This window comes from Acipenser ruthenus, chromosome 26, assembly GCF_902713425.1.
Source record: "Acipenser ruthenus chromosome 26, fAciRut3.2 maternal haplotype, whole genome shotgun sequence".
In the NCBI taxonomy this organism is placed as follows: domain Eukaryota; kingdom Metazoa; phylum Chordata; class Actinopteri; order Acipenseriformes; family Acipenseridae; genus Acipenser; species Acipenser ruthenus.
In genome coordinates, this window is record NC_081214.1 from 10,236,837 (window position 1) to 10,263,269 (window position 26,433).

At 40.1% G+C, this 26,433-nt stretch overlaps 1 protein-coding gene across 5 annotated transcripts in view; it reads right to left on the bottom strand.

Annotated features, from left to right (window-relative positions):
• Positions 1-26,433, bottom strand: part of LOC117430458 (rab GTPase-binding effector protein 1) — a 73,873-nt gene that overhangs the window by 47,057 nt on the left and 383 nt on the right. For 2 of the 5 annotated variants that reach the window (XR_009308950.1, XM_034050496.3), the window contains exons 2-4: positions 21,410-21,541; positions 20,089-20,292; positions 15,954-16,114 (exon numbers count right to left, since the gene is read on the bottom strand). Coding sequence is in view for 3 of the 5 variants with exons in the window: in XM_034050496.3 (XP_033906387.3) it covers positions 15,954-16,114; positions 20,089-20,292; positions 21,410-21,541 (497 nt within the window). In the remaining 2 variants the exon portion in view is untranslated. Of the gene's footprint in view, positions 1-652; positions 832-11,555; positions 13,561-14,148; positions 15,623-15,953; positions 16,115-20,088; positions 20,293-21,409; positions 21,542-26,433 lie in introns of those variants that run through there. The other 3 variants (XR_009308951.1, XM_034050501.2, XM_059001130.1) reach the window with 3 other exon arrangements.

Consider the following 26,433-nt stretch of genomic DNA (forward strand, 5'->3'; position numbering starts at 1 on the left):
AAAATGTATAAATCGCAGTAAATTAAACTCAGGTGCTCTTTCAAGTTAACAACACTTCTTGTGACTAAGCTTTCAAACCACTCCACTTTTGTAGTGAAATGTAGATATATGACAAACCACACTGCTCACAATAAAATGGATCAGTGGTAGAAATGGGGTTTTAAAAGGAGCTAGAAGTATGTGTCGCGCTGCTGCAGCACAACCTAAAGAAATCTTTTTGAAAATAAATACATCAGCAGCAAAATCAATCAAGTAACAGTATATCCAAACATTAATAAATCAATTATCTAACAAGATTAATCAATTTGATGAATAACTCGATTTAGTTAATATTGAAACATATTAATATCTTCAAATTAGTCACAGAACCTAATCATAGGAATCATAGGCAGAAATTGGATTTTTAAATTAATGTACAAAAGTTAGTATGCAAACATTTATTAAAAAAAAAACCCAAAAAACACATGTGCATCTCAAAACCTAGCCCGCATTACATATGCATTCGTTACAACTCATGAGCGAAAACATCATTCTATAAAACACACTTAACAAATGAATATCTCAAAAGCATGTATTCTTTTTAAAGACTGAATTTTGACCATCCATTAATAAAGGTGGAATTTTCTGAGGCAGACAGACTCTGACAGCTTACTTAGAATATAAGAAAGTTTACAAACGATTGGAGGCCATTCGGCCCATCTTGCTCATTTGGTTGTTAGTAGCTTATGGATCCCAGAATCTCATCAAGCAGCTTCTTGAAGGATCCCAGGGTGTCAGCTTCAACAACATTACTGGGGAGTTGGTTCCAGATTCCCACAATTCTGTGTAAAACTAATACATTGTAAAGTTTTAACATTACCTCCTTTGATTTAAATTCAACACTTTTCACTATATATCCGAGCATTTTGTCGGCCTTTTTAATAGCTTCCCCACACGGATGGAGGAGTGTTGTTCTTCGTGTGTCATATATTGCTGGAATTGGTAGCAAACTGTTGGTCATGCTGCATGCTCTAATTGGTGGCAGTCGCATTACTTCCATTGCCATGGTAAAAGCCAGTGGAGAAATTGTGCATCCTGCCATTATTCCAACTTCTAGACATTGCCATGTAGTGGTGAAACAAAATTGCAAATCTCCAAAGCAGGCTTTCAGTAAGTTTGCTATGCTATGGCTACAAGTTTTGCATCTCCCTATATACAGTGCCTATAGAAAGTCTACACCCCCTTTCAAAATGTTCACCTTTTTTTTTCATTGATCTACACATCCTACCCCACAACTTCCAAGTGAAAAAAATATTGTAGAAATTTGTAGAAAATTAATTAAAAATAAAAACTGAAATAGCTTGGTTGGATAAGTGTCCACCCCCCTTGTAATAGCAATCCTAAATTAGCTCAGGTGTAACCAATTGCCTTCAAAATCACACACCAAGTTAAGTGGCCTCCACCGGTGTTAAATTGTAGTGATTCACATGATTTCAGGATAAATTCAGCAGTTCCTGTAGGAACTCTGGGACAAAGTTGTTGAATGGCACAGATCAGGGGATGGGTATATTAAAAATATCAAAGGCCTTGAATATCCCTTGGAGCACGGTGTGCATGTGCATGTGACAACAATATCCCAAGCACTCCACAAATCTGGCCTATTTTACTCAAGAAAGACCACCTTGAATCCCGTTTGAAGTATGCAAAAAAACACTGTAGCCATGTGGCAAAAAGTTTTGTTGTCTGATGAAACTAAAATGGAAGTTTTTGGCCTAAATTCAAAGCTATGTTTGGCACAAACCCAACACAGCGCATCACCCAAAGAACACCATCCATACTGTGAAGCATGGTGGAGGCAGCATCATGTTATGGGGATGTTTCTCATCGGCAGGGACTGGGGTACTTGTCAGGATAGAAGGGAAAATGAATGGAGCAAAGTACAGAAAAGTCCTTGAAGAAAACCTGCTGCACTCTGCAAGAAAGCTGAAACTGGGACGGAAGTTCACCTTTCAGCATGACAATGACCCAAAGCATACAACCAAATCTACACTGGAGTGGCTAAGGAACAAAAAGGTAAATGTCCTTGAGTGGCCCAGTCTGAGCCCCGATCTAAATCCAATCGAAAATTTGTGGCATTACTTGAAGATTGCTGTCCATCAACGCTCCCCAAGGAACTTGACAGAGCTTTAACAGTTTTGTAAAGAAGAATGGTCAAATATTGCCAAATCTAGGTGTGCAAAGTTGGTAGAGACCTATCCCAACAAACTCACAGCTGTCATTGCTGCCAAAGGTGCTTCCACCAAGTATCAACTCAGGGGGGGGTGGAGACTTATCCAATTATTTTTTTTAGTTTTATCCAATAAAACCTTTTTTCTCCTTAACAGTGTCGAGTATGGTGTGTAGATAAGTGGAAAAAATCGTCAAATGCATGAAACTTTGAGGCACTGACACAACAAAATGTGAAAAAAGTTCAAGGAGGTGTAGACTTTCTATAGGGACTGTATACATTGAATTAAGCATTTTTTTCAACAGTCTTAAATAGAAAACTAACATTTGTCACATATTGCCAATTTTATAGTCAGATTTACCTCTTCTTTGGTGTGAAAAGGGTGAATATTTTCATGAGTAAGGCCTTTAAATGATTCAATTGTATCAAATTAAAATTATCATGTTTCAGCAACCTATCATACCAATTTTGGTGCGAATAGGATGACCAAGGGTACATTTAGACCTTTTTGTAATTTCCACAATTTTCATGTTTTCCATGCATAGTTTTATTGTTTAAATCATTTTTTACAAAAATGGTGCCACAGTGGCACAGTACAACAGGGCTAATCTTAATCTGGAGAAGGTTATCTTTAAAATGATACATGTTGTAGCCATGTGGCCAATGGGTCCATTAAAATCCTCAAATAAACCCTTTTTTTTCCACGTTACTTGCTCACCTATAAGGGATTGGATCCCAAACTAAGTATAGAGAGGGTTTTGTAGTGCAGTAGGCTCCTGGAGCGGGACGTCTCTTTTAGTGAGACTAGCGCTCGCCTTGTGTGGCAAACTTTTATTTTTAGCTTTGTTTTGTTTTGTTTTCTTTATTAAATCTGGCGCTAGGATTACCGGTGTTGGTACCAAAGCGTCAGGCCTGTGTTGTCAACACCCACTGTTCTGTGTCTGATTCACTATTATTTAGTGACAGCCCACATCTGTAACATCGCCCTGTTACACTATTATAATACTTTTGCCATTGTTTTCTTTGCTATTGTTTATAATCAGTTATAACAGATATAGTCTGTATGCCTGTCTTTTTTTTATTTAGGTCTGTTTGTCTTTCTATGCTTGTCTTTATATGTCTGTCTCACCAATTGTATGCTTTGCTTTTGCAATGCAGTTTTTGTATTTTTGTATTTTTTTTGCTATGGTTTATAACTGTTTATAACGGATCCCTAAACTAAAGTGTTACCTATTTTGTCCTTATATTTTATTAATATTGAAGGGAATGGTAGTTCCTTGCACCAAGTTATCAGCGAAGTGTGAGAACTGCCAGACTCTCTATACAGCAAGAATAGTTTACGTGTTTTCAGGGTATTGGTGCAGCAAAAGTAAATCAGCCAAAAGCACCAGTTCACTTTTAATTTGTAGTTCCCAACACTCTGAGGTGAAATGTAGAAAAAAAGTCAATACCTGTAAGGAAAATAAGTTTCCAAAGTAAGGTAAAAATGTCCTTCTCCTCCTCCTCCTCCTCCTTTTTCTCCCAACGTATTTTTTTTTTTCAGACCCCAGGCACTTTTATCCACGCATATGTATATTACAGGACATCCAAGTTTAATGATGAACTTGTTTTGTCAACATGGAAATATACTAGGGAACATACTTATTGTGACATCTACTGTATATCATTTATATTAAATGATTTAATTCTGTCTTAAAATGGAACATTTGCCTGCAAAAAAGATCTTTCTTTATATAAATTTAAAAAAGGTCTGGTATATGTGGGATTTTTAACCTATAACCTTCAGTTTGCAAGCGTGTTGTTATATTGTCAGTGCTACACGACTAGTTGAGAGAGAAAACAAGCAGTATTTTGAAAGATGAAGTCAGCCAGCTGAGATTCTCGGGACTCGAGATTTTGGAGATTTTTTAGTCTTCATCATCATCATCATTCTGAGATTCTGATCTTGATCTCTGAAAAATGTTGGTTTTCTGTCACTGTAACGCTCATTGTGGTCCCTATTGGTGCAAGGAAGTACGGTTTCCTCTCGATAGTGGTTGATGAGAGTAACGCTATTTGTGGCCCCCACTGGACAAAAAGGAGTACAGAAAAGTCCCTAACCCTAACCCTCTGATCAGAGAGGCTACCAAGAGGTCAATGGCAACTTTGCAAGAGCTACAGACTTTTATACACTTTTGCCATTGTTTATAATCAGTTATAACAGATATAGTCTGTATGCCTGTCTTTTTTTTTATTTAGTTCTGTTTGTCTTTCTATGCTTGTCTTTATATGTCTGTCTCACCAATTGTATGCTTTGCTTTTGCAATGCAGTTTTTGTATTTTTTTTGCTATGGTTTATAACTGTTTATAACGGATCCCTAAAGTGTTACCTATTTTGTCCTTATATTTTATTAATATTGAGGGGAATGGTAGTTATCAGCGAAGAGTGAGAACTGCCAGACTCTCTGTACAGCAAGGATAGTTTACGTGTTTTCATGGTAGTGGTGCAGCAAAAGTAAATCAGCCAAAAGCACCAGTTCACTTTTAATTTGTAGTTCCTGCTCATTTTAAACTACACTTCTACACAACAGTACTCACTCAGGTTTGGTCACCATCACTCCTATTGCATGAAAGTGGGGTTCCTGGATTTCATTGTCTGCTGATAATACAGCACCTCTGCACTTCCAGACATTTGTATTCTATCAGATTGTTACCATCCTTCTCGCACTTCAGTTTGAAACAAATGTCAGCTTTTTTAAATTTAATTTATTTGTATTTATTTTTTACAGAAAGATGTCACAGCGCATTCATAAATATTGACATGTTTTTAAAGGGAGGCAGCATTTTTGGGTTACAGAAACTAAGACAGGCATTTGCGACCATTTTAGTCGCAGACTGGAGCCCTGTGATTGTTTGCATGTTACATATTACTTTGTGAATTTAAATATATTTAAATATATTTATATATATATATATATATATATATATATATATATATATATATATATATATATATATATATATATTATAGTTTAAATGACAATTTAGTTGATCTAATTTTTTTTAGTAGTCGCCAATTGTTTTTATCATTTTCTCCCAATTTGGAATAGCCAATTATTTTTAGGTTCAACTCATCGCTACCACCCCCGCACTGACTCGGGAGCGGCGGAGACAAACGCACGCTGTCCTCTGAAGCATGCGCCGTCAGCCGACCGCTTCTTTTTCACACTGCAGGCCCACCAAGCAGCCCCCTCACAGCTACAGCGTCAGAGGACAACGCAGCTCTGGGCAGCTTACAGGCAAGCCTGCAGGTGCCCGGCCAGACCACAGGGGTCACTGGTGCACGGTGAGCCGACGACACCAGATCTACAGGCTCTATGGGTCGGAATGCAATAAGGTTCCCCGTGACTGACTGAGCAGGTCACGACGCTTGGGCAGTCTCCACAGCTGGCCGTTCAGGTGCTGCGTCAGGATTTAGACCAGTTTCCTGGGTCAATAAGTGCCTATTAGGAGCCCCTTGGCCCGTTGCCTGATTTTCTCCACACACAGCGGGAGCAAGGCGAGCAGTGGGAAGGCATATATATAGGCGCAGATGGGCAGGCTGTTTGCACCAAGAGAGTGCCTTCAGACAGTGACTAACACCATCAATAGGTGGTCGCGGTTCAATGCGGGCTGAAAAAGCCCTGCTGTTGGACCAGGCTTACAGAGGGCGCATTCGCAGGAGACCCACAGGTAGGATCTGAGAAGCTGCTGCCCTAAGCCCCGAAGTTCTGGAACTTGAGCACCCTGTTGAGCTGAATATCTCTAAACAGATGGCTATTCTTTGCACTCTGCCATCCGACAGAGTGGACAGCATGGAGCACACTCCTAGACAGGAGGCTGTCTGAGAAGGCGTGAGCTGGCTCTTCACATGATTCACTGTAAGCCCCAACCATTGAAGGTGGCTGATGAACAGTTATGTGTGAGCGTATACCTGAGCTGGAGACTGGGCACAATGAACCAGTCATCCAAATAATAAGAGTACTCCGATACCTTTGTCTCTCAGTGAGGCCAGTATAGCTTCCCTGAGTTTTGAAAATACATGGGGAGCTAGAGAGGCCAAACAGCAAGACCCTGACCCTGTTCCCTGAAAGGCAAACTGCAGGTACTTAAGTGCGCCAGTTTTTATGGGGATATGGAAATAGGCATCTTTGAGGTCCCCAGTGGTGAACCAGTCGCCTGGCCTGAATGACTGCAACAGTTGTTGCATCGTCAACATTTCGAACCTCATTCGTCTGAGGTTTGGTCTGAGGCCACCATCCTGCTTGGGCATGGAGTAGAACCCGTCCTCCAAATGGAGGGGATGTACCATACAAACAGTCTGTTTTTGCAGCAGAGCTGCTACATCCTGAGACAACACAGCGGCGTCCTGTTGGTCCATGACTCATGCTGCAGTCACGCCCAGAAAGGGAGGGGGACAGTGATTGAACTGTAGAGCTGCAGGAGAGACGTCTACCCAGCATACGCTTGGAGAATGCACACAAAACTTGCAGACAATGCGGTTTACCAGTGCCTCCTTTGCGTGCTGCTGCCTCAGGCAGGAAGAGCATCTGCTTGTCCACAGGCATGCTGGCCTTGCATGTATCACAAGGATAAAACCCAGGCATTATGCAAATAGCAAGTAATGTATAATGTACAGTTGCTGCCTCAGCTTGCCAAAAACAGCAACTGGACTGTCAGCAAGGCCTGCTTGGTACCAGATTGGGGATTGTAAACCACGGTCAGTAGCAGGTCGGAACCGAGACTGTACCGAAACAGTACGGGTCGGTTTGGTACCAGTTCGGTGTCTGTAGCACCAGGTCAGTACAGCAGTGTACAGTACTGTTGCTGCCCCCAAGGAGGCATCTGTAGACCCGTAAGTAGGCATCTGTAGATGCTCTGTAGACCCGGGGACATGCAAGACCGCAGTGGCACACTTGATCAATGGTATAAGCTCAGCAGTTACAGGGAGAGCTTAACCGCAGAGTAAGCGCTGACTCCACATCCTCAGAGGGGAACACCAGCTCCTAGGGTCGCAGGGCACTCTGTAAAGCTGCAGGAGAGATGTTTATCCAGCGTACGCTTGGACAAATATGCACAAAACTTGCAGAAATGCTGTTTGATAAAGAGAGCAACTGGGCTGTCTATATATATATATATATATATATATATATATATATATATATATATATATATATATATATATATATATATATATATATATATATACACATACAGTACTGTGCAAAAGTTTTAGGCAGGTATGAAAAAATGCTGTAAAGTAAGAATGCTTTCAAAAATAGACATGTTAATAGATTATATTTATCAATTAACTAAATGCAAAGCGAGTGAACAGAAGAAAAATCTAAATCAAATCCATATTTGGTGTGACCACCCTTTGCCTTCAAAACAGCATCAATTCTTCTAGGTACACTTGCACAAAGGCAGGGATTTTGTAGGCATATAGTCAGGTGTATGATAAAACAATTATACCAAACAGGTGCTAATGATCATCAATTCAATATGTAGGTTGAAACACAATCATTAACTGAAACAGAAACAGCTGTGTAGGAGGAATAAAACTGGGTGAGGAACAGCCAAACTCAGCTAACAAGGTGAGGTTGCTGAAGACAGTTTACTGTCAAAAGTCATACACCATGGCAAGACTGAGCACAGCAACAAGACACAAGGTAGTTATACTGCATCAGCAAGGTCTCTCCCAGGCAGAAATTTCAAGGCAGACAGGGGTTTCCAGATGTGCTGTCCCAAGCTCTTTTGAAGAAGCACAAAGAAACGGGCAACGTTGAGGACCGTAGACGCAGTGGTCGGCCAAGGAAACTTACTGCAGCAGATGAAAGACACATCATGCTTACTTCCCTTCGCAATCGGAAGATGTCCAGCAGTGCCATCAGCTCAGAATTGGCAAAAAACAGTGGGACCCTGGTACACCAATCTACTGTCCGGAGAAGTCTGGTCAGAAGTGACCTTCATGGAAGACTTGCGGCCAAAAAGCCATACCTCCGACGTGGAAACAAGGCCAAGCGACTCAACTATGCACGAAAACACAGGAACTGGGGTGCAGAAAAATGGCAGCAGGTGCTCTGGACTGATGAGTCAAAATTTGAAATATTTGGCTGTAGCAGAAGGCAGTTTGTTTGCCGAAGGGCTGGACAGCGGTACACGAATGAGTGTCTGCAGGCAACAGTGAAGCATGGTGGAGGTTCCTTGCAAGTTTGGGGCTGCATTTCTGCAAATGGAGTTGGGGATTTGGTCAGAATTAATGGTCTCCTCAATGCTGAGATGTACAGGCAGATACTTATCCATCATGCAATACCATCAGGGAGGCATCTGATTGGCCCCAAATTTATTCTGCAGCATGACAACGACCCCAAACATACAGCGAAAGTCATTAAGAACTATCTTCAGCGTAAAGCAGAACAAGGAGTCCTGGAAGTGATGGTATGGCCCCCACAGAGCCCTGATCTCAACATCATTGAGTCTGTCTGGGATTACATGAAGAGAGAGAAGCAACTGAGGCTGCCTAAATCCACAGAAGAACTGTGGTTAGTTCTCCAAGATGTTTGGGCCAACCTACCTGCCGAGTTCCTTCAAAAACTGTGTGCAAGTGTACCTAGAAGAATTGATGCTGTTTTGAAGGCAAAGGGTGGTCACACCAAATATTGATTTGATGTAGATTTTTCTTATTTTTATTTATTTATTTCTTAGCAGACGCCCTTATCCAGGGCGACTTACAACTGTTACAAGATATCACATTATACAGATATCACATTATTTTTACATACAATTACCCATTTATACAGTTGGGTTTTTACTAAAGCAATCTAGGTAAAGTACCTTGCTCAAGGGTACAACAGCAGTGTCCCCCACTGGGGATTGAACCCATGACCCTCCAGTCAAGAGTCCAGAGCCCTAACCACTACTCCACACTTCTGCCCACTTTTCTGCCCACTCACTGTTCACTCACTTTGCATTTTGTTAATTGATAAATACAAACTATTAACATGTCTATTTTTGGTGGGCTCCCGAGTGGCGCATCCAGTAAAGGCGCTCCTCGCAGGATGTGCTCTATAGCCTGGAGATCGCTGGTTCGAATCCAGGCTATGTCACAGCTGACCGTGACCGAGAGTTCCTAGGGGGCGGCGCACAATTGGCTGAGCGCTGCCCGGGTAGGGAGGGCTTAGGTCGGCAGGGGAATCCACGGCTCACCGCGCATCAGCGACCCCTGTGGCCGATAGGGCGCCTGTGGCTCTGCAGCGGAGCCGCCAGATCTGTGTTGTCCTCCGGCACTATAGGTCTGGTAGCATTGCTGTGGATCTGCAGTGCTAAAAATGACGGCTTGGAAGGAGCACGTTTCGGAGGACGCGTGTTCCAGCCTCCGTTTCCTGAGTCGGCGGGGGGGTTGCGAGCGGTGAGCCGGGGATACAGATAATAATTGGGCATGCTAAATTGGGGTGAAAACCGGGGTAAAAATAATTGGCGACGACTAAATTTATAAAAAAAAAAAAGAAAAAAAAAATAAATAACATGTCTATTTTTGAAAGCATTCTTACTTTACAGCATTTTTTCACACCTGCCTAAAACTTTTGCACAGTACTGTATATATATATATATATATATATATATATATATATATATATACAGTGCCTTCGAAAGTATTCGGCCCCCTTGAACTTTGCGACCTTTTGCCACATTTCAGGCTTCAAACATAAAGATATGAAACTGTAATTTTTTGTGAAGAATCAACAACAAGTGGGACACAATCATGAAGTGGAACGAAATTTATTGAATATTTCAAACTTTTTTAACAAATAAAAAACTGAAAAATTGGGCGTGCAAAATTATTCAGCCCCTTTACTTTCAGTGCAGCAAACTCTCTCAGAAGTTCAGTGAGGATCTCTGAATGATCCAATGTTGACCTAAATGACTAATGATGATAAATAGAATCCACCTGTGTGTAATCAAGTCTCCGTATAAATGCACCTGCACTGTGATAGTCTCAGAGGTCCGTTTAAAGCGCAGAGAGCATCATGAAGAACAAGGAACACACCAGGCAGGTCCGAGATACTGTTGTGGAGAAGTTTAAAGCCGGATTTGGATACAAAAAGATTTCCCAAGCTTTAAACATCCCAAGGAGCACTGTGCAAGCGATAATATTGAAATGGAAGGAGTTTCAGACCACTGCAAATCTACCAAGACTCTAAACTTTCAGCTCATACAAGACTGATCAGAGATGCAGCCAAGAGGCCCATGATCACTCTGGATGAACTGCAGAGATCTACAGCTGAGGTGGGAGACTCTGTCCATAGGACAACAATCAGTCGTATACTGCACAAATCTGGCCTTTATGGAAGAGTGGCAAGAAGAAAGCCATTTCTTAAAGATATCCATAAAAAGTGTCGTTTACAGTTTGCCACAAGCCACCTGGGAGACACACCAAACATGTGGAAGAAGGTGCTCTGGTCAGATGAAACCAAAATCGAACTTTTTGGCAACAATGCAAAACGTTATGTTTGGCGTAAAAGCAACACAGCTCATCACCCTGAACACACCACCCCCACTGTCAAACATGGTGGTGGCAGCATCATGGTTTGGGCCTGCTTTTCTTCAGCAAGGACAGGGAAGATGGTTAAAATTGATGGGAAGATGGATGGAGCCAAATACAGGACCATTCTGGAAGAAAACCTGATGGAGTCTGCAAAAGACCTGAGACTGGGACGGAGATTTGTCTTCCAACAAGACAATGATCCAAAACATAAAGCAAAATCTACAATGGAATGGTTCACAAATAAACATATCCAGGTGTTAGAATGGCCAAGTCAAAGTCCAGACCTGAATCCAATCGAAAATCTGTGGAAAGAACTGAAAACTGCTGTTCACAAATGCTCTCCATCCAACCTCACTGAGCTCGAGCTGTTTTGCAAGGAGGAATGGGCAAAAATTTCAGTCTCTCGATGTGCAAAACTGATAGAGACATACCCCAAGCGACTTACAGCTGTAATCGCAGCAAAAGGTGGCGCTACAAAGTATTAACTTAAGGGGGCTGAATAATTTTGCATGCCCAATTTTTCAGTTTTTTATTTGTTAAAAAAGTTTGAAATATCCAATAAATTTCGTTCCACTTCATGATTGTGTCCCACTTGTTGTTGATTCTTCACAAAAAATTACAGTTTCATATCTTTATGTTTGAAGCCTGAAATGTGGCAAAAGGTCGCAAAGTTCAAGGGGGCCGAATACTTTCGCAAGGCACTGTATATATATATATATATATATATATATATATATATATATATATATATATATATATATATATATATATATATACAGACATGCTCAAATTTGTAGGTACCCCTCCACGAAGAATGCACAATTTTCTCTGAAATAACTTGAAACTGACAAAAGTAATTGGCATCCACCATTGTTTATTCCATATTTAATAGAAATCAGACTTTGCTTTTTATTTTTTATTCAACATAATATTGTAAATAATAAAACAAATGAAAATGGCATGGACAAAAAGGATGGGACCGCTACCTAATATTTTGTTGCACAACCTTTAGAGGCAATCACTGCAATCAAATGTTTTCTGAAGCTCTCAATGAGACTTCTGCACCTGTTAACAGGTAGTATGGCCCACTCTTCCTAAGCAAACTGCTCCAGCTGTCTCAGGTTTAATGGGTGCCTTCTCCAGACTGCAAGTTTCAGCTCTTTCCATAGATGTTCGATAGGATTTAGATCAGAACTCATAGAAGGCCACTTCAGAATAGTCCAATGTTTTGTTCTTATCCAATCTTGGGTGCTTTTAGCTGTGTGTTTTGGGTCATTATCCTCTTGGAGCACCCATGACCTGCGACTGAGACAGAGCTTTCTGACACTGGGCAGTACGTTTCGCTCCAGAATGCCTTGATAGTCTTGAGATTTCATTGTGCCCTGCACAGATTGCAAGGCACTCTGTGCCAGGCGCAGCAAAGCAGCCCCAAAACATAACCAAGCCTCCTCCATGTTTCACTGTAGGTATGGTGTTCTTTTCTTTGAAAGCTTCATTTTTTCGTCTGTGAACATAGAGCTGACGTAACTTGCCAAAAAGCTCCAGTTTTGACTCATCTGTCCAAAGGACATTCTCCCAGAAGGATTGTGGCTTGTCAATATGCATTTTAGCAAATTCCAGTCTGGCTTTTTTATGTTTTTCTGTCAAAAGTGGAGTCCTCCTGGGTCTTCTTCCATGGAGCCCACTTTTGCTCAAAAAGCGACGGATGGTGCGATCAGAAACTGACGTACCTTCACCTTGGAGTTCAGCTTGTATCTCTTTGGCAGTTATCCTTGGTTCTTTTTCTACCATTCGCACTACCCTTCTGTTCAATCTGGGGTCGATTTTCCTCTTGCGGCCGCGCCCAGGGAGGTTGGCTACAGTTCCATGGACCTTAAACTTATTAATAATATTTGCAACTGTTGTCACAGGAACATCAAGCTGCTTGGAGATGGACTTGTAGCCTTTACCTTTACTATGCTTGTCTATTATTTTCTTTCTGATCTCCTCAGACAACTCTCTCCTTTGCTTTCTCTGGTCCATGTTCAGTGTGATGCACACAATGATACCAAACAGCACAGTGACTACTTTTCTCCATTTAAATAGGCTGAATGACTGATTACAAGATTGGAGACATGTGTGATACTAATTAAATAAACTAATTAGTTTGAAATATCACTATAATCCAATTATTTATTATCTTTTCTAAGGGGTACCAACAAATGTGTCCAGGCCATTTTAGAATATCTTTGTAGAATAAGCAATAATTCATCTCTTTTCACAGCTTCTTTGCTTTATTCTATGACATACCAAAGGCATGCAAGTATACATGATAAAATAGCTTTTAATTTAATCACTTTTCAGGAGGAACGAAGTATTATTTCAATGAGCTGTAAGGGTACCAACAAATTTGAGCACGTCTGTATATATATATATATATATATTTTAAAAAAAAGAAGAAACACAACCACCAGAAATCAAAACATCAAACAAATTTGAGCCACTTCAAAATTTAGATGATCAAAACCAACATCAACAGCATGAAATGAACAACATCTAGGACCCTATAAACAGTGCTGGCCAGACAGCAAAAAGAAGGGAGGTCATGTTTGTTTGGGACTCCATATTGAGAAACACAGCAAGTTCAGTGCACAGTCTGGACCCCCTTACAACAAAAGTGTGCTGCCTTCCAGCAGCCTTTGTCACGCACATCACTGAGAACGTGGACAGGCTCCTAGAACGAACAGGAGACGACCCGGTAGTAGTCGTCCACGTCGGCACAAACAACATTGTAAGAGACAGACCAAGATCCCTGCAAAACAAATTCAGAGAGCTAGGAAGGAAATTAAAGATAAAACTGCAGTATTTTCTGGGATACTGCCAGCAACTTGCAAAGGACCATATGGACAGCTGGAAATAAATAATCTAAATGCATGGCTGAAATCGTGGTGCCCACGGGAAGGCTTCACCTTCCTTGAACATTGGACCACATTCTACAACAAGGACTATCTATATAGGCGGGACGGACTGTACTTAAATAAAAAGGGAACCAATCTACTCAGAGAAAGGATCCTCGAGGAGGTTCAGAAGCATTTATAAATAGAAAAATTTGAAAAAATCTACAAAAAAAACAAAACTATATCAAAACAAGGGCAACAACTCAGGTAAGATAGCCATTAAATGTATTTGTCTAAATGTAGAAGTCTCAAAAACAAACTGCACTAACAAGTAACTATGATGCGATAGGAGTTACAGAAACTTGGTTTTCCGAGAGGGATGGAGACGAATATAATATTAGCGGGTATACACTGTATAGCAAAGACAGGCAGGACAGAAGAGACGGAGGAGTAGCGCTATACATCAAAAATAGTCTTGAAGCACAGGTGTTAAATCTGGAAGAAAAAAACAACGCAGAATTAATATGGGTCAGAATAATGGACAACAATTCAAAGGGCATAATAATAGGAGCATGCTATAGACCGCCAAATTCAGACGCCGAGCAAAATAACCTGTTATACAATGACGTTAGAAATGCATGTAGCAAAGGAGAAGCCATACTAATGGGTGATTTCAACATCCCCCATATAAAATAGGAAAACCCGGTGGGGAGCACAACAGCTGAAATTGAAATGGTAGAAATGAAAAATGACTGCTTCCTAACGCAATCTGTCAATGCACCGACTAGAGGGGAGGCATGCTTTGATTTAGTCTTTCAAATAATGAAGACAGAATAATAAAAACAGAGGTCAGAGAACCAGTAGCAAACTCAGACCACAACATGGTTTCATTTGAAATGCTTTTTAAAAACACAAAAGTAACGACTAAAGCTAAGGTTTACAATTTTAAAAAGGCCAACTATAAGGGAATGAAGCAGAGACTAACAGAAGTAGACTGGAGCAAAATAGAGAACACATCCACAGAAAAAGCATGGCTATTTTACAAAAGATTAGTACTAGAGGCGCAAAACAATTACACCCTAAAAGTAGACAAAGCAAAATCTAAAACAAAATGGTCAAAATGGTTTAATAGATCAATTAAAAGAGAAAAAAGGCACTTTACAGAATGATTATTCCGGACCAAGAACAAAGTACATAGAGAGTACTTGGAACTGCAAACGCAAGTCAAAAGTTAGAAAGGCCAAGAGATAGAAATGAACATTGCTAAGGGGGTTAAAACCAATTCCAAAAAGTTTTTCCAATATTACAACAGCAAAAGAACATTCAAGGAGGAAATAAAATGTCTCATACAAATGGCAAAATCATAGATGAAGAGAAAAAAATAGCAAATATATTAAATGATTACTTTTCACAAGTTTTTACAAAGGAGGATACGGACAACATGCCCCACATGTCAACCTGTTCCTATACAGTTTTAAATAACTTTAGCAAAACAGAGGCAGAAGTGTTAAAGGGACTAGGAGCTCTTAAAATAAACAAAAATATATAAAAATGAAGGAGTCTGCAGGAAATAATAAATTAAAACCACCAGAGGGTTTAGCAAAATCACAGCAACTCCCAATGAAAAACAGGAAGAAGAAATACACACACAGTACTTTAGAAGCAGTCTACTAAGGTGCATTCCAAACTTGTGAACGCAGCCCAATGCACAAGGCTGCCTGAAGCTTGAAAAGGTCATTTTCACCACTCACCAAATATTAAGAAAGTAATTTCAATGAAAACATTCCCTAACACAACCTTGTTATCTTCAATAAAATATTTATGTGTATGCAACCATAATAAATAGTTACACTGACTTGCTGAATCAGAAAAGAACGTTTTACTGCTTAATAGCAAAGCTAGACCAGCATGGGAACCATCTGTATCCTGCTTGTCGTAGCTCTCTGTGTCTCTCGCACTGCAGACTTGCAGTCTTCTCTGAAAGGAGGAATTAGTGTTTCATAAAAGTGCAAAGAAAGTAAGCATGTTATTAAAATATTTAAAACTACTTTTGTAGAACACAATCTTCTCCTGTCTCATTTAAAATGCATTTAGGATACAGTTAAATAATGCCTTAGAATGTAATCAATGTGATGAGGCTTTTGGTTTACACCCGACATGGTGCACTTTGGTTGCCTGACTTTCTATTAGTTTTCTAATTTGTGAATTTAAACCAGTGGTAGTGCCTACTAGTTGAGCCACATCTTTACTCCACCCAAATAAACCAATGCATGTATGCAAAGCTAGAAATCACCAGCTCCCCTCTCACCTTTTTCATGTCATTCTCAAGGTTCTCCTCCTCCTGGCCCTGAGAGAGACGGCGGCGTAGCTCAGCCATCTCGCGCTCCACTGCCTCGCGGTATTGACCCCACTGTGCCCGCTCCTGCTCCAGCCTGTGGTGGAACTGCAACTCGTAGTCCCGAACTGTCTCTGCAGAACAAAACACACAGGTCAGGAGGACAAGCACCCAGCAGCACCTCCGCACGCTGCGTCACTGTGAGGCGCCTCCACGAGAGTGCCAGGTCTCAATGTACAAACAACCCTTTTGTAGATTCATTTAAATGCATATGTTTTAAACAATGGTTTTATTCTAAAACAGAACTTTTGGTAAGCACATTTTCTGCAGACCTCTCTTAAAAAAATTCTGGGGTCCAGTATAATTTGAGACACAAAACATTTTATTTTCTCCAGCCAAGGAAAAAGAGAGTTCCCAGATTCTGATCCATTTACACTGTTTCACTTCTTTCCACCCTCAGAATTGACTCTTCAGCAGATGAAGTAGTTGCTGTTTCATCAGTTTGCTCCAATATCACTTTCTTTTTCATATTTTTTGAAAATAATTGACATTTTTCAGAACTGTTTCCCTGACATCCTACAGTTATTTCATCCACAATTTAACATCCTACCAGTTAGTGGGTCAATCCTTCAGATTTATCAAATTAATTTACAGCATTCAATCTCTAAACTCTATATTACCCAATCACAAAGCTTTACGTAACAGAAAGATAAGCCTAGTTAACTGAACCCGAACTATACAAATGCCAGGATATAGAAGGGGCGGGGTCAGATGCTGCAGATTTCTCTCTCAGTACAGTAGAGTGTAAAATTAAGTGTCTAGGGACCCAGTTATCAAAAACTCTCTAAAATGGACTCCTGAGTTGCGCATCCAGTAAAAGCACTCGTGTAGAGTCGTCGGTTCGATTCCAGGCTATTCCTTTGCCGACCGAGGATGGGAGCTACCGGGTGCGGCGCACAATTGGCTGAGCGCCGCCCGGGGGGAGGGAGGGTTAGGTTGGCCAGGGTGTTCTTGGCTCACCGCGCACCACCGACCCCTGTAGTCTGGCCAGGCGCCTGCCCAGAGCTGCGTTGTCCTCCGACGCTGTAGATCTGGGTGGCTACATGGTGAGTCTGCAGTGTGAAAAAAACTGGTCGGCTGACGGCACACGCTTCGGAGGACAGCGTGTGCTCGTTTTTGCCACTCCTGAGTCAGCGCGGGGGTGGTAGCGGTGAGCTGAGCTAAACAAAAATATTTTGACACTATTAAATTGGGGAGAAAACAACAAAAAAAACGAATGGGCGACTACTAAATTTAATTAATTAATTAATTAATTAATTAATTAATTAATTAATTAAAATTTAACACCAGACATCTTTAAGACACTAACAACGACTTCAGGTCGAAACATTTGTCACTGAAGTTTCTTTTAGTATTCCTAAATGTAGCACTGTAACAGGGCAGCAGCCCGTCAATATTTGCCTATCAGTCATGGCAGTGACACGGAGAGGTGGGAGAGTGGGTGTGCAGGCTTTCCTTCTCTCTGAATGGCTGAGAGGCGGGTATTGCTGGCCCTATAAAATAACATTCTGCTGTTCCCTCAGGTCTGCCCTTTTGAGAGAAAAAAGACGTGCGGACGCACTGGTCCAGATCCAGGACACGGCCGGGGAGGAAAACCCCAAAAGACAAAAGAAAGAAAACAGGGTTAGCGGGGAAAACCGTGGGCAGACCCCATCAGTATTTGTTTTAGCAGTCTGAGGGAGCGGCGAGGGTAGGACGGAGACCCGGACCGTGCAGGTAGCAACGTTCGGGGTGAAGCTGCCGAGTGCAGCACCTTTTATTTGTAGTTTTTGATTAAATGTGTTTTATTTTCCTTTTTCTTTTCTCCTTTTGCTTATTCTTTTTTTGAGCACCTGCGAGTGCGCCTGTACTTTAGAACAGTACCACCTCTGGTATCTCTGTGGCTCTGCTTATCATTGTTGATAGGCAGACCACAGACAACAGCGCCCTCTGCGGGCCAAAATGTGGAACTGCCCCACTAATAATAAAACTGGGCACCTGTGTGGTGTTCATCCATGTCTCCCGTGTGTCAGTGAATTACCCACCACCCTTCCACAAGCACTTTAAGTGTTTAATAGTTATGGAATAACATGGTTTCAACAACTACTTTTCAGAGATGCTTTTAAGTTTTTTATGTTACATTATGTTACTTTAACTTTACCTTTTGTTTTTACTCAGTTCTCACCATTTTTTCATCCGCTCTCTTCCTTGTTAAATTATTATAAATCCTATGTATGTATTGTCTTCCAAAATGCGTGCTTTGATCTGTATCTCTTGTGAAATGTATATGGTGGTCAACACATTTGCATTTAAGGAAGACTTTATGTGCAAGAAGTGCTCTGTCACGTATTCTTTAATGCAGAAGGTTGCTGAACTTGAAAAACAAATTGGAATACTTAGAAGCATAAACGAAAATGAGCAGTTCATTGAAAATAGCGTTAACAAAATTAATAACACTTGGTTAGTTTTGGATACTGAAGGTGAGGCTGAAAACGACTCTATTGGGGAGGTAAATTGGCATTATATGAAACTGTGTGGTGTTCCACAGGGCTCCACTCTAGGTCCCTTGTTGTTTTCATTACATATGCTACTGTTAGGTGACATTATCCGCAGACATGGAGGGAACTTCCATTGCTACGCTGATGATACCCAGCTATATTTGTCCCTAAAACCAGCGATTTCTTCTGCCTGGGTGTTATTAGCTACTTGTCTTACAGACATCAAGCATTGGATGTCACAGAATTTTCTAGGTTATGCTATGATCCTGATCTATCATTTGAGACTCATATTAAGGAAGTTACTAAAGTATATTTTTACCATTTGAGAAATACAGCCAATTATTTCCATATCTGATGCCGAGAGACTAATGCATGCCTTTGTTTCATCTAGAATTGATTATTGTAATGCACTTTTTTCTGGTGTCCCAAAACATGTGGTATCCCACTTGCAGTTTGTTCAGAATATCGCCGCAGCTTGTTCAAAATATCAGAATATCGCCATCAGTGAACACATTACCTGTGTTTTGGCCTCTTTACACTAGCTCCCTGTGCAGTACAGAATTGATTTAAGATTTTGCTGTTAACTTACAAGGCCCTGAATGGGTTAGCACCTAGTTATTTGCAGGAATAACTGACCCCGTACCTTCCAAACCGCACTCCGAGAGCACAGGATGTGGGGCTGCTGGTTATTCCTAGGGTCAACAAAAGCAACACGGGAGGCAGGGCTTTTTCTTGTAGAGCTCCTGAATTGTCAATGTCATGACAGCAAAAACCTTAATCTTGTCTTAAAACGTCTCTAATACCCATTTTACATAGAAGATGATGTGTGGCACAAGAATGTTAAAGATATTTCAGTACTGGAGATTCATGTGTTTCAAATCAATGAATTTGTTAAGCCCTTTCAGCCCTCAATGTTGATATCTGGCACAACAAGGTCAATATATTTCTCACTGTGGTGGCCTTACCTTTCAGGAAATATGTTACACTTGTACTTCCTAGGTTATTTCACCTCAGCAGTGTCTTTGGGGATAATTTCACTGTTTAGGTGAAATGACCATGAAGCTGCAAGAATATCTCAAAGCAAGACCTGCAAACAGAGATTTACTTAACCTAGTGTAGTACTATATATGTTTTGTATGAAAATACATGTTTGCTTAGCAAAGACTTCTTTTAAAACTACACATTTGAAACCTACACAGTGAATGGATATGCATGGTGTGAAATGTATGGAAATGTCATAGCTTCAATACATTAAACACAGTGCACAGTGTTGCCGGTGTCAGTGAAGCTCCCTTTATAGTGTTGCAGGTGTCAGTGAAGCTCCCTTTATAGTGTTGCTGGTGTCAATGGAGCTCCCTTTATAGTGTTGCAGGTGTCAATGGAGCTACCTTTATAGTGTTGCAGGTGTCAGTGAAGCTCCCTTTATAGTGTTGCAGGTGTCAGTGAAGCTCCCTTTATAGTGTTGCTGGTGTCAATGGAGCTCCCTTTAGTGTTACAGGTGTCAGTGAAGCTCCCTTTATAGTGTTGCTGGTGTCAATGGAGCTCCCTTTGACACTGATCGGTGTGCTCACCTTTCATGATGGCCTGCAAAGACGCCACTTCCTCCTGCCCCTGCCTCCTGACCTGGTCGATGGCCTCCTGTTTGGTGCTCTCAGACACGGTGGCCACTGCCTTGATATTCTCCATTTCAGCCTGAGCCTTGGCCAGCTGTCCCTGCAGCCTGCCCATCTCCTCCCGAGAGCTCTCCAGAGCCGCCCCCTGTCTCTTCAGCTCCTCTACAAACACAAAGGGACAGCCACAGGTATTATGGTTTTCCACACTCCAGTAATGTAAGCTGACGATTGTAATTAGCATTGCTTCCTGAAACCATAATTTAGAGCAATGATAACTCAATGTTGACGCAACAGACCCCAGAAACACTCTTGATTGCAAACACCATAGAGTAAGGAACATTTTAAAAACAAATAAGAAAGAACATAAGAATATTTACGAACGAGAGGAGACTATCCAGCCCATCTATGCTAGTGAGGTTCCTAGTTGCTGGCTGATCTCAAGTTGAGTCTTAAAGGATTGCAGTTATTCAGCATCAACTACAGGACTAGATTCCAAATGACATCCAGAACAGACTTGAAAGCAATTTGAAATCAGACTTGTTTATTTTCATCGGCAGCAGATCCAAGATCAAATCAATTTCAGTTGGGACTCTGTCGGCCCCAGTTAGGATTGCGGGCCGGCAGAACTCGATCTCTCCGACTCGCACTGATAGTGGAAGTTAACTAATGAGCCTCCAATGCACTGGACGCGAGAGGGGAGTTCAATTTGCAGAAAAAATATGTTGGCTTAACATTAAAGCTGTGCATATATTGTACCTCCAGGCAAATATTACAGGTAGGTGATTAAATTAAAAATTGTAACTGTACAAAAAACCGATACACAGTTTGACTGTTGTGTAATGTCCAGTTGTAGATTGGATTGCACACTGCAGATGGAACCGGGTGCAGACCCAGTTTTATACTGGAACAAGATGAGATTGAGTTTCACGGTGTAGATGGAAATGTGGCATCACTAGGCTCTGGAGCGATAGGTATCATGTTATTCAGGTAGCTATACAATATGCATCACAATACATACAATGAACCTGATGGCTACTTGCATGATGCATAATAAGAGCAAATTATCATTTAAATCAAGGACGACTTTGTTAAGACAAGATTTTAATGTGATGGGGAGAGTATGTATTCATACCAACTATAAAACACACATTCTTCACTTGTTGTGCTTTTGCGTTTGTATCACCCATACAAAAAGACAGATCTCTTTATTACAGCACAATATATCATGTAAAGAAAGCATCCCAATTCATCAATAGACAATGCATCGCTACGCCCCTACCTTCTTTGGATAGGTACAGTTCCTTAAACTTGGCCCTCTTCTGATTGAACTCCTGTTCCAGCTGCTGCTTCCTGCGCTGAAACTCTGCTCTCTCCTGCTCCAGCTCGATCGCCTTCTGGTGCAGCTGCCCAGCTGGAGAGACAGACAATCTGTTTATACCAGCCACTTTGAAGCCAACTCTAAGGCGGCTTAGGTCTTTTTTTTGTCCCCGAGACGGCTCACATTTGCCACGTACTCTCGTGGGCAGCACCCCCATTGTCAGTGTCAAACAGGCACAGAGAACAGCAGCAGGAAGTTGGGATTGATACTCGGACAACAGAACCAAAAATATATTTTTCATTCTGGTAAGCCTAGATGTGAATATACGTATAAAGCACTCGCTTCAGGTCCAAAATCACTTTACTTTTAAACGAAGGACTGTATTCGCCCCCTAGAAGAAAATCTTTTGATTTATCAGAGGTTTTATTTTGTATCATCGATAGTACTGTGGTGCGTTAGTGTATCTCTGGGGGGAGAATGGACACAAATGAAAGTCGCAGATGTTTCTTTTTAGCTGTTAAACAAGTTAGTTCCACTTTTGTTGGATAGCAAAAATATGTATTTCTCATGGGTAAGAAAATAAAGGAGTTATTGTTTAAATTTACAAATAAGAGTTGTCAGACTGAGGTGTAAATGTAGCCAAACCAGGGCTTCCCAAATTCTTTTATCCGAGGACCCCCTGTTCAGCTGCATTAGGCACTGCTGCCCACTATTAGCAATCCTTGGGAAAAAGTCTAATTAAAAACATCAGGGGTAGAAAATTCCCAGAATCTTAACATGCCCGGTCGGGTATGTAGCTCTAAATTTTACACGCCCAAGTGTGAAACTGAAAAACCCTTTTCTGGTGCTGGTGATTCCACACCGATGGAGGACTTGTGGACTACATGTCCTGCTGTGTGTCAACAGAGTGTCTCGTGCCAACAGTCTCAAACATCCAGTGTTCCACTGCTGCATCCTCTTAGTTGCCCTTTTTTGTCCAATAAGCATACATCCAGTGCTTAATTTGTGCTGGGGCACAGCCCCGGAACCTCTCGGCGTGCAGTCATATTCCCGGTACCTCTAGTTAAAAATCTCATAAAATGCTTTCTTTTTAAATTCTCAACATAGTTGTATCAAATCTGCAAGTTCTTGCGTGCGCGCTAAAGAGAGACAGTCCGCTGCCACGTTTGTAGCCTACTTTAAATTACGATTTCAGCTTTAAGAAAGATGACACTGGCTGCAACTCAGTTGTTGTTTTTTTATACACAAATAAGCTCAGTGCACAATCAACTGCCACAGTACCTGAATGCATGTAGGCCTACAGGTGCTGTGGTATGGTGAGACTATTTATTTTTAAAAAAAAAGCTCAGCCAGAGAAACTTGCGCCAGAAGCTTTAGAGGATTTAACATCTTTAATCTTGTTCAGATTGTAGCGATTTCATTTCTTCCTTTTCTATTCCTGTAATTTTCAGGTTACCAGATGTGTGTGTGTGTGTGGTTTTTTTTTTTTTTTGATGCTTTACCTTTGGGATTAGGTGTGGTGTTTTCTGCACGGGATGGCATCTGTACACAGGATAAGATGTACTGGAATTCCTGCAAATACTTCATTGTGATTGGTTGATTTTTGATATGTGATTTATAATAATAATATGGTTGCTCTCAGATTTTTTTTAGGGTGACCTTGACATGGAATTAGTCGTAGGGATAGAGGGACTAATTTGACAGCCAAATAGCTGAGGTAAAAATAGTTGAATAGGTCAACAAAAATAGTAATAAATCATGTATTTGATAATGTCTAGTGTTCTATTAGTGAACACACTGTAACTAGGGCTGTAACGAAGGGTACATTTTGGTCTTTGAAGGTTCAGAAAACATTACCGAACAAAGGCTCGAACCTTCGATAGTACTAATTTCCATAATTTACTGGTGACCGTCAACATAGTTCATATTTAATTGAAAATCCTATTATTTATACAGGTAAGCCATATAGGAATAAAACATTCGGATGTAGTTTAAAAATACATTATATAGAATATAGAACAGCAATTATGTTTTTATAATTTATATAAAAATACACGTAACTGATGCTGCTTGCGATACTCATACATACAGTAGTGTTAGACGATAATGCAATTTTCTGTTCTCGATAATTGGCTGTAAATTACGACAATCATTATCTGCTGAATAAATAAGATATATAACATTTCTTGTAATGTGTCTTGTTATTGCTAACTTGTTTACAAAATCAAAAAGCATTTAAAAAAAATGCTTACAAGTTCTAAATTGCAATTTAAAAATATCAACAACTTTTTTTCCACAATACAGGACACTAGGGATGTGCTTCTGCTACACTTTTATGAACGTTTAAATGCTATGCAGTGTCAGCGTTTAAATGTTTAAACCAGATCTACACAAACTCACGCTTTATATTACATTCTGATGTATACTGACAGCCCTGGTTAGTATTATCCAACCAAAGAACCCCTAAATAAGCAAATAACGTTTTAACATCGCAAACACTTAACTACAATGTATAAAAATGAAAAGGAAAAAAAAGAAAAACACGTACACACCAAAGTATATACTGAAATTAGGGATGTCACTCGATTAAAAATGTTGATCAGTTAATGTATGAGTTTAGTTGATTAACTGTAGATTAATAAATCGGTAGATTCATCCGTGCACATTTTTAAGAAAGGTAACGATGTTATAGCGGCTGTCCAGCATAGTAATACTAAAAAATCAATAGAATCTAAAAGAAAAAAAAAAGCTCAATGGAAATTTGGTCTTTTTAAAAGCATTTGTATTATTATTTTTATATTAGTAAATGTTTGTGCTTATGTATGTTACAGAATCTATCAAATGCAGATTCCGATTCCATTGTCCTATTAACTCTACTGTTCAGGGATCGGTGCCACAAACAGGATTTTTTTTTTTATTTTTTTTTTAATATCCCCTTCTGTTGACAAATTACATAGATCAAGACATTTATTTTTTATTTTTAAACAAACGATTTGTGTAAAAGTGTACTGGTAAATTAAAGCCTATACATAACATTTACACGTATACGTTCTCTGAATTAATATTGAAAACAAACAACTTCCTTTTAAAATCGTGTTATACGTATTCAGTCGACACATCTAGAGTTCTGTTTATTACGGATGTTTGTTTTTACTGCATTCAGTAACTCCACAGTAATTCTGAATGTTTTTATTTCAAATGATGAAGTACTGAACTTGTGTTTTTGTGGCACGGCAATTTTGTTTGGCAAAACCGTGGTATGTAAATAATTTTCTCGTCCGGTGCCTCAAAATAATTCCAAACATGGCTTTGCCTCATTCCTTTATTAAACATATATAACAAACGGTAGAAAAATGCTTTTCTTACCCCATGTGGACTGAACCATACTGTACCACGCCCACTACAGCATGAACACACACAGTGCACCAATGAAGCGCCAGATCGACCGAGAATAAAACCCGCCCCAGTGTCAATCTTTCTGTTGCACCAATTAGAAAAATTGGTTATAATATCCGCCCTTACTCACCACAGCAGTCGGATACGTGACATGCTGTATATGATGATAAATTACTAAAATTAATACACTGAATATGTGTTTGGTTAAATTTGTCTTGTGACCGGTTATATGTCTAGTATATTATTCAACGTTTAACCACTTCCTTAGCGTTTATGCGTTTAAACGTTTAAAATTCCCATCCCTACAGGACACCCTGATGTATCTTTATAACATGTATTCCCCTGGTCCCACCCTAGCCTGTTGAAAATAAATGCATATTTTACTGCAAAAAGCAACATAGCTCAATGAAATACTTCAGACAAGTTTCTCTGGCTTCTGTCTTTCTGAAGCCTGCTTCCTGGACAGTGCAGAGGTGCCTGCCTCTGTGCTGTGACCTTTCAACTCTTGTTTGCTAAACTCTAAAAAACACAGACAAATACCGTCCTCACACCCCCAGATTAGATTATAAAAAAGTGTAATAAATGAAATGACAAATGTTTCAAATGGAATTCTTTCTCTCTTCACTAACTTGAGCTAAAGAAGGACAAGTCGTTTTATATATCATGCACACCTTCAAAATTAAATTACAAAACAGCATTCAAACAGGTGTACCTTAATATTAGGACAGATAACAGTTTTTAATTTGTGTGCTTAAGGTCCTTAGTAGGTTTTGTGAAAGTAATCTAAAAGTGCATTAAGTACGCTCGCTTCCTGGCTGATATGTGCATCCTTTGTGGGGAGAATTAGAGTTGGGTCTTTGCAGCACAATTAGGACCACATTCTAAGGGAGGTGTTTCCTCTATTTGTGGTTGATACATGCATAAGAGGAGCTCTGTAACTCCTCCATGGGGGGTGACCAAGACAAACTCCAATCATTAAAAAGAAAACATAAATAAAGGGATGGAAAGCTGGAAGCCCTGAGTTGTGGAATTCCCCTGGTGGTGCTCTGCAGAACTTTCAAGTATCCCATCACGACCATTTAAACATCTGATTGACAGCTTGAGAAACGTTTTCCTGTTTTTGTTTGTCCTGTACAAGGTCCAGCTGGCCAGGACTCCTTGCAAAACTGACATGTACTGATTACTTTTTAAATGGCCATATATATATATATATATATATATATATATATATATATATATATATATATATATATATATATATATATACACACGCAATGTAGATAAAAGCAGAGAATATGATAATTTCTTCCCTTCTTCCCTCAGCAGATTACCTACTACAGTATATCATTCACAACATAATGATAGATTGGCTTATACACAAAAGCAACAATCACCAGAGCACACAGTGATATAACACGAAGTACACGTTTCAAAAACGCATACTTTATTTATTCCAGGATCTGTTCACAAATATTATTGTATGTTGTGGTGAGCCATAGACCGTGACATCCCCACAGTAACTTGCGGTACAATACTGTGAACCGATTCACATTTATGTCTGTATACCAAGCATTACAAATTAATTAAAC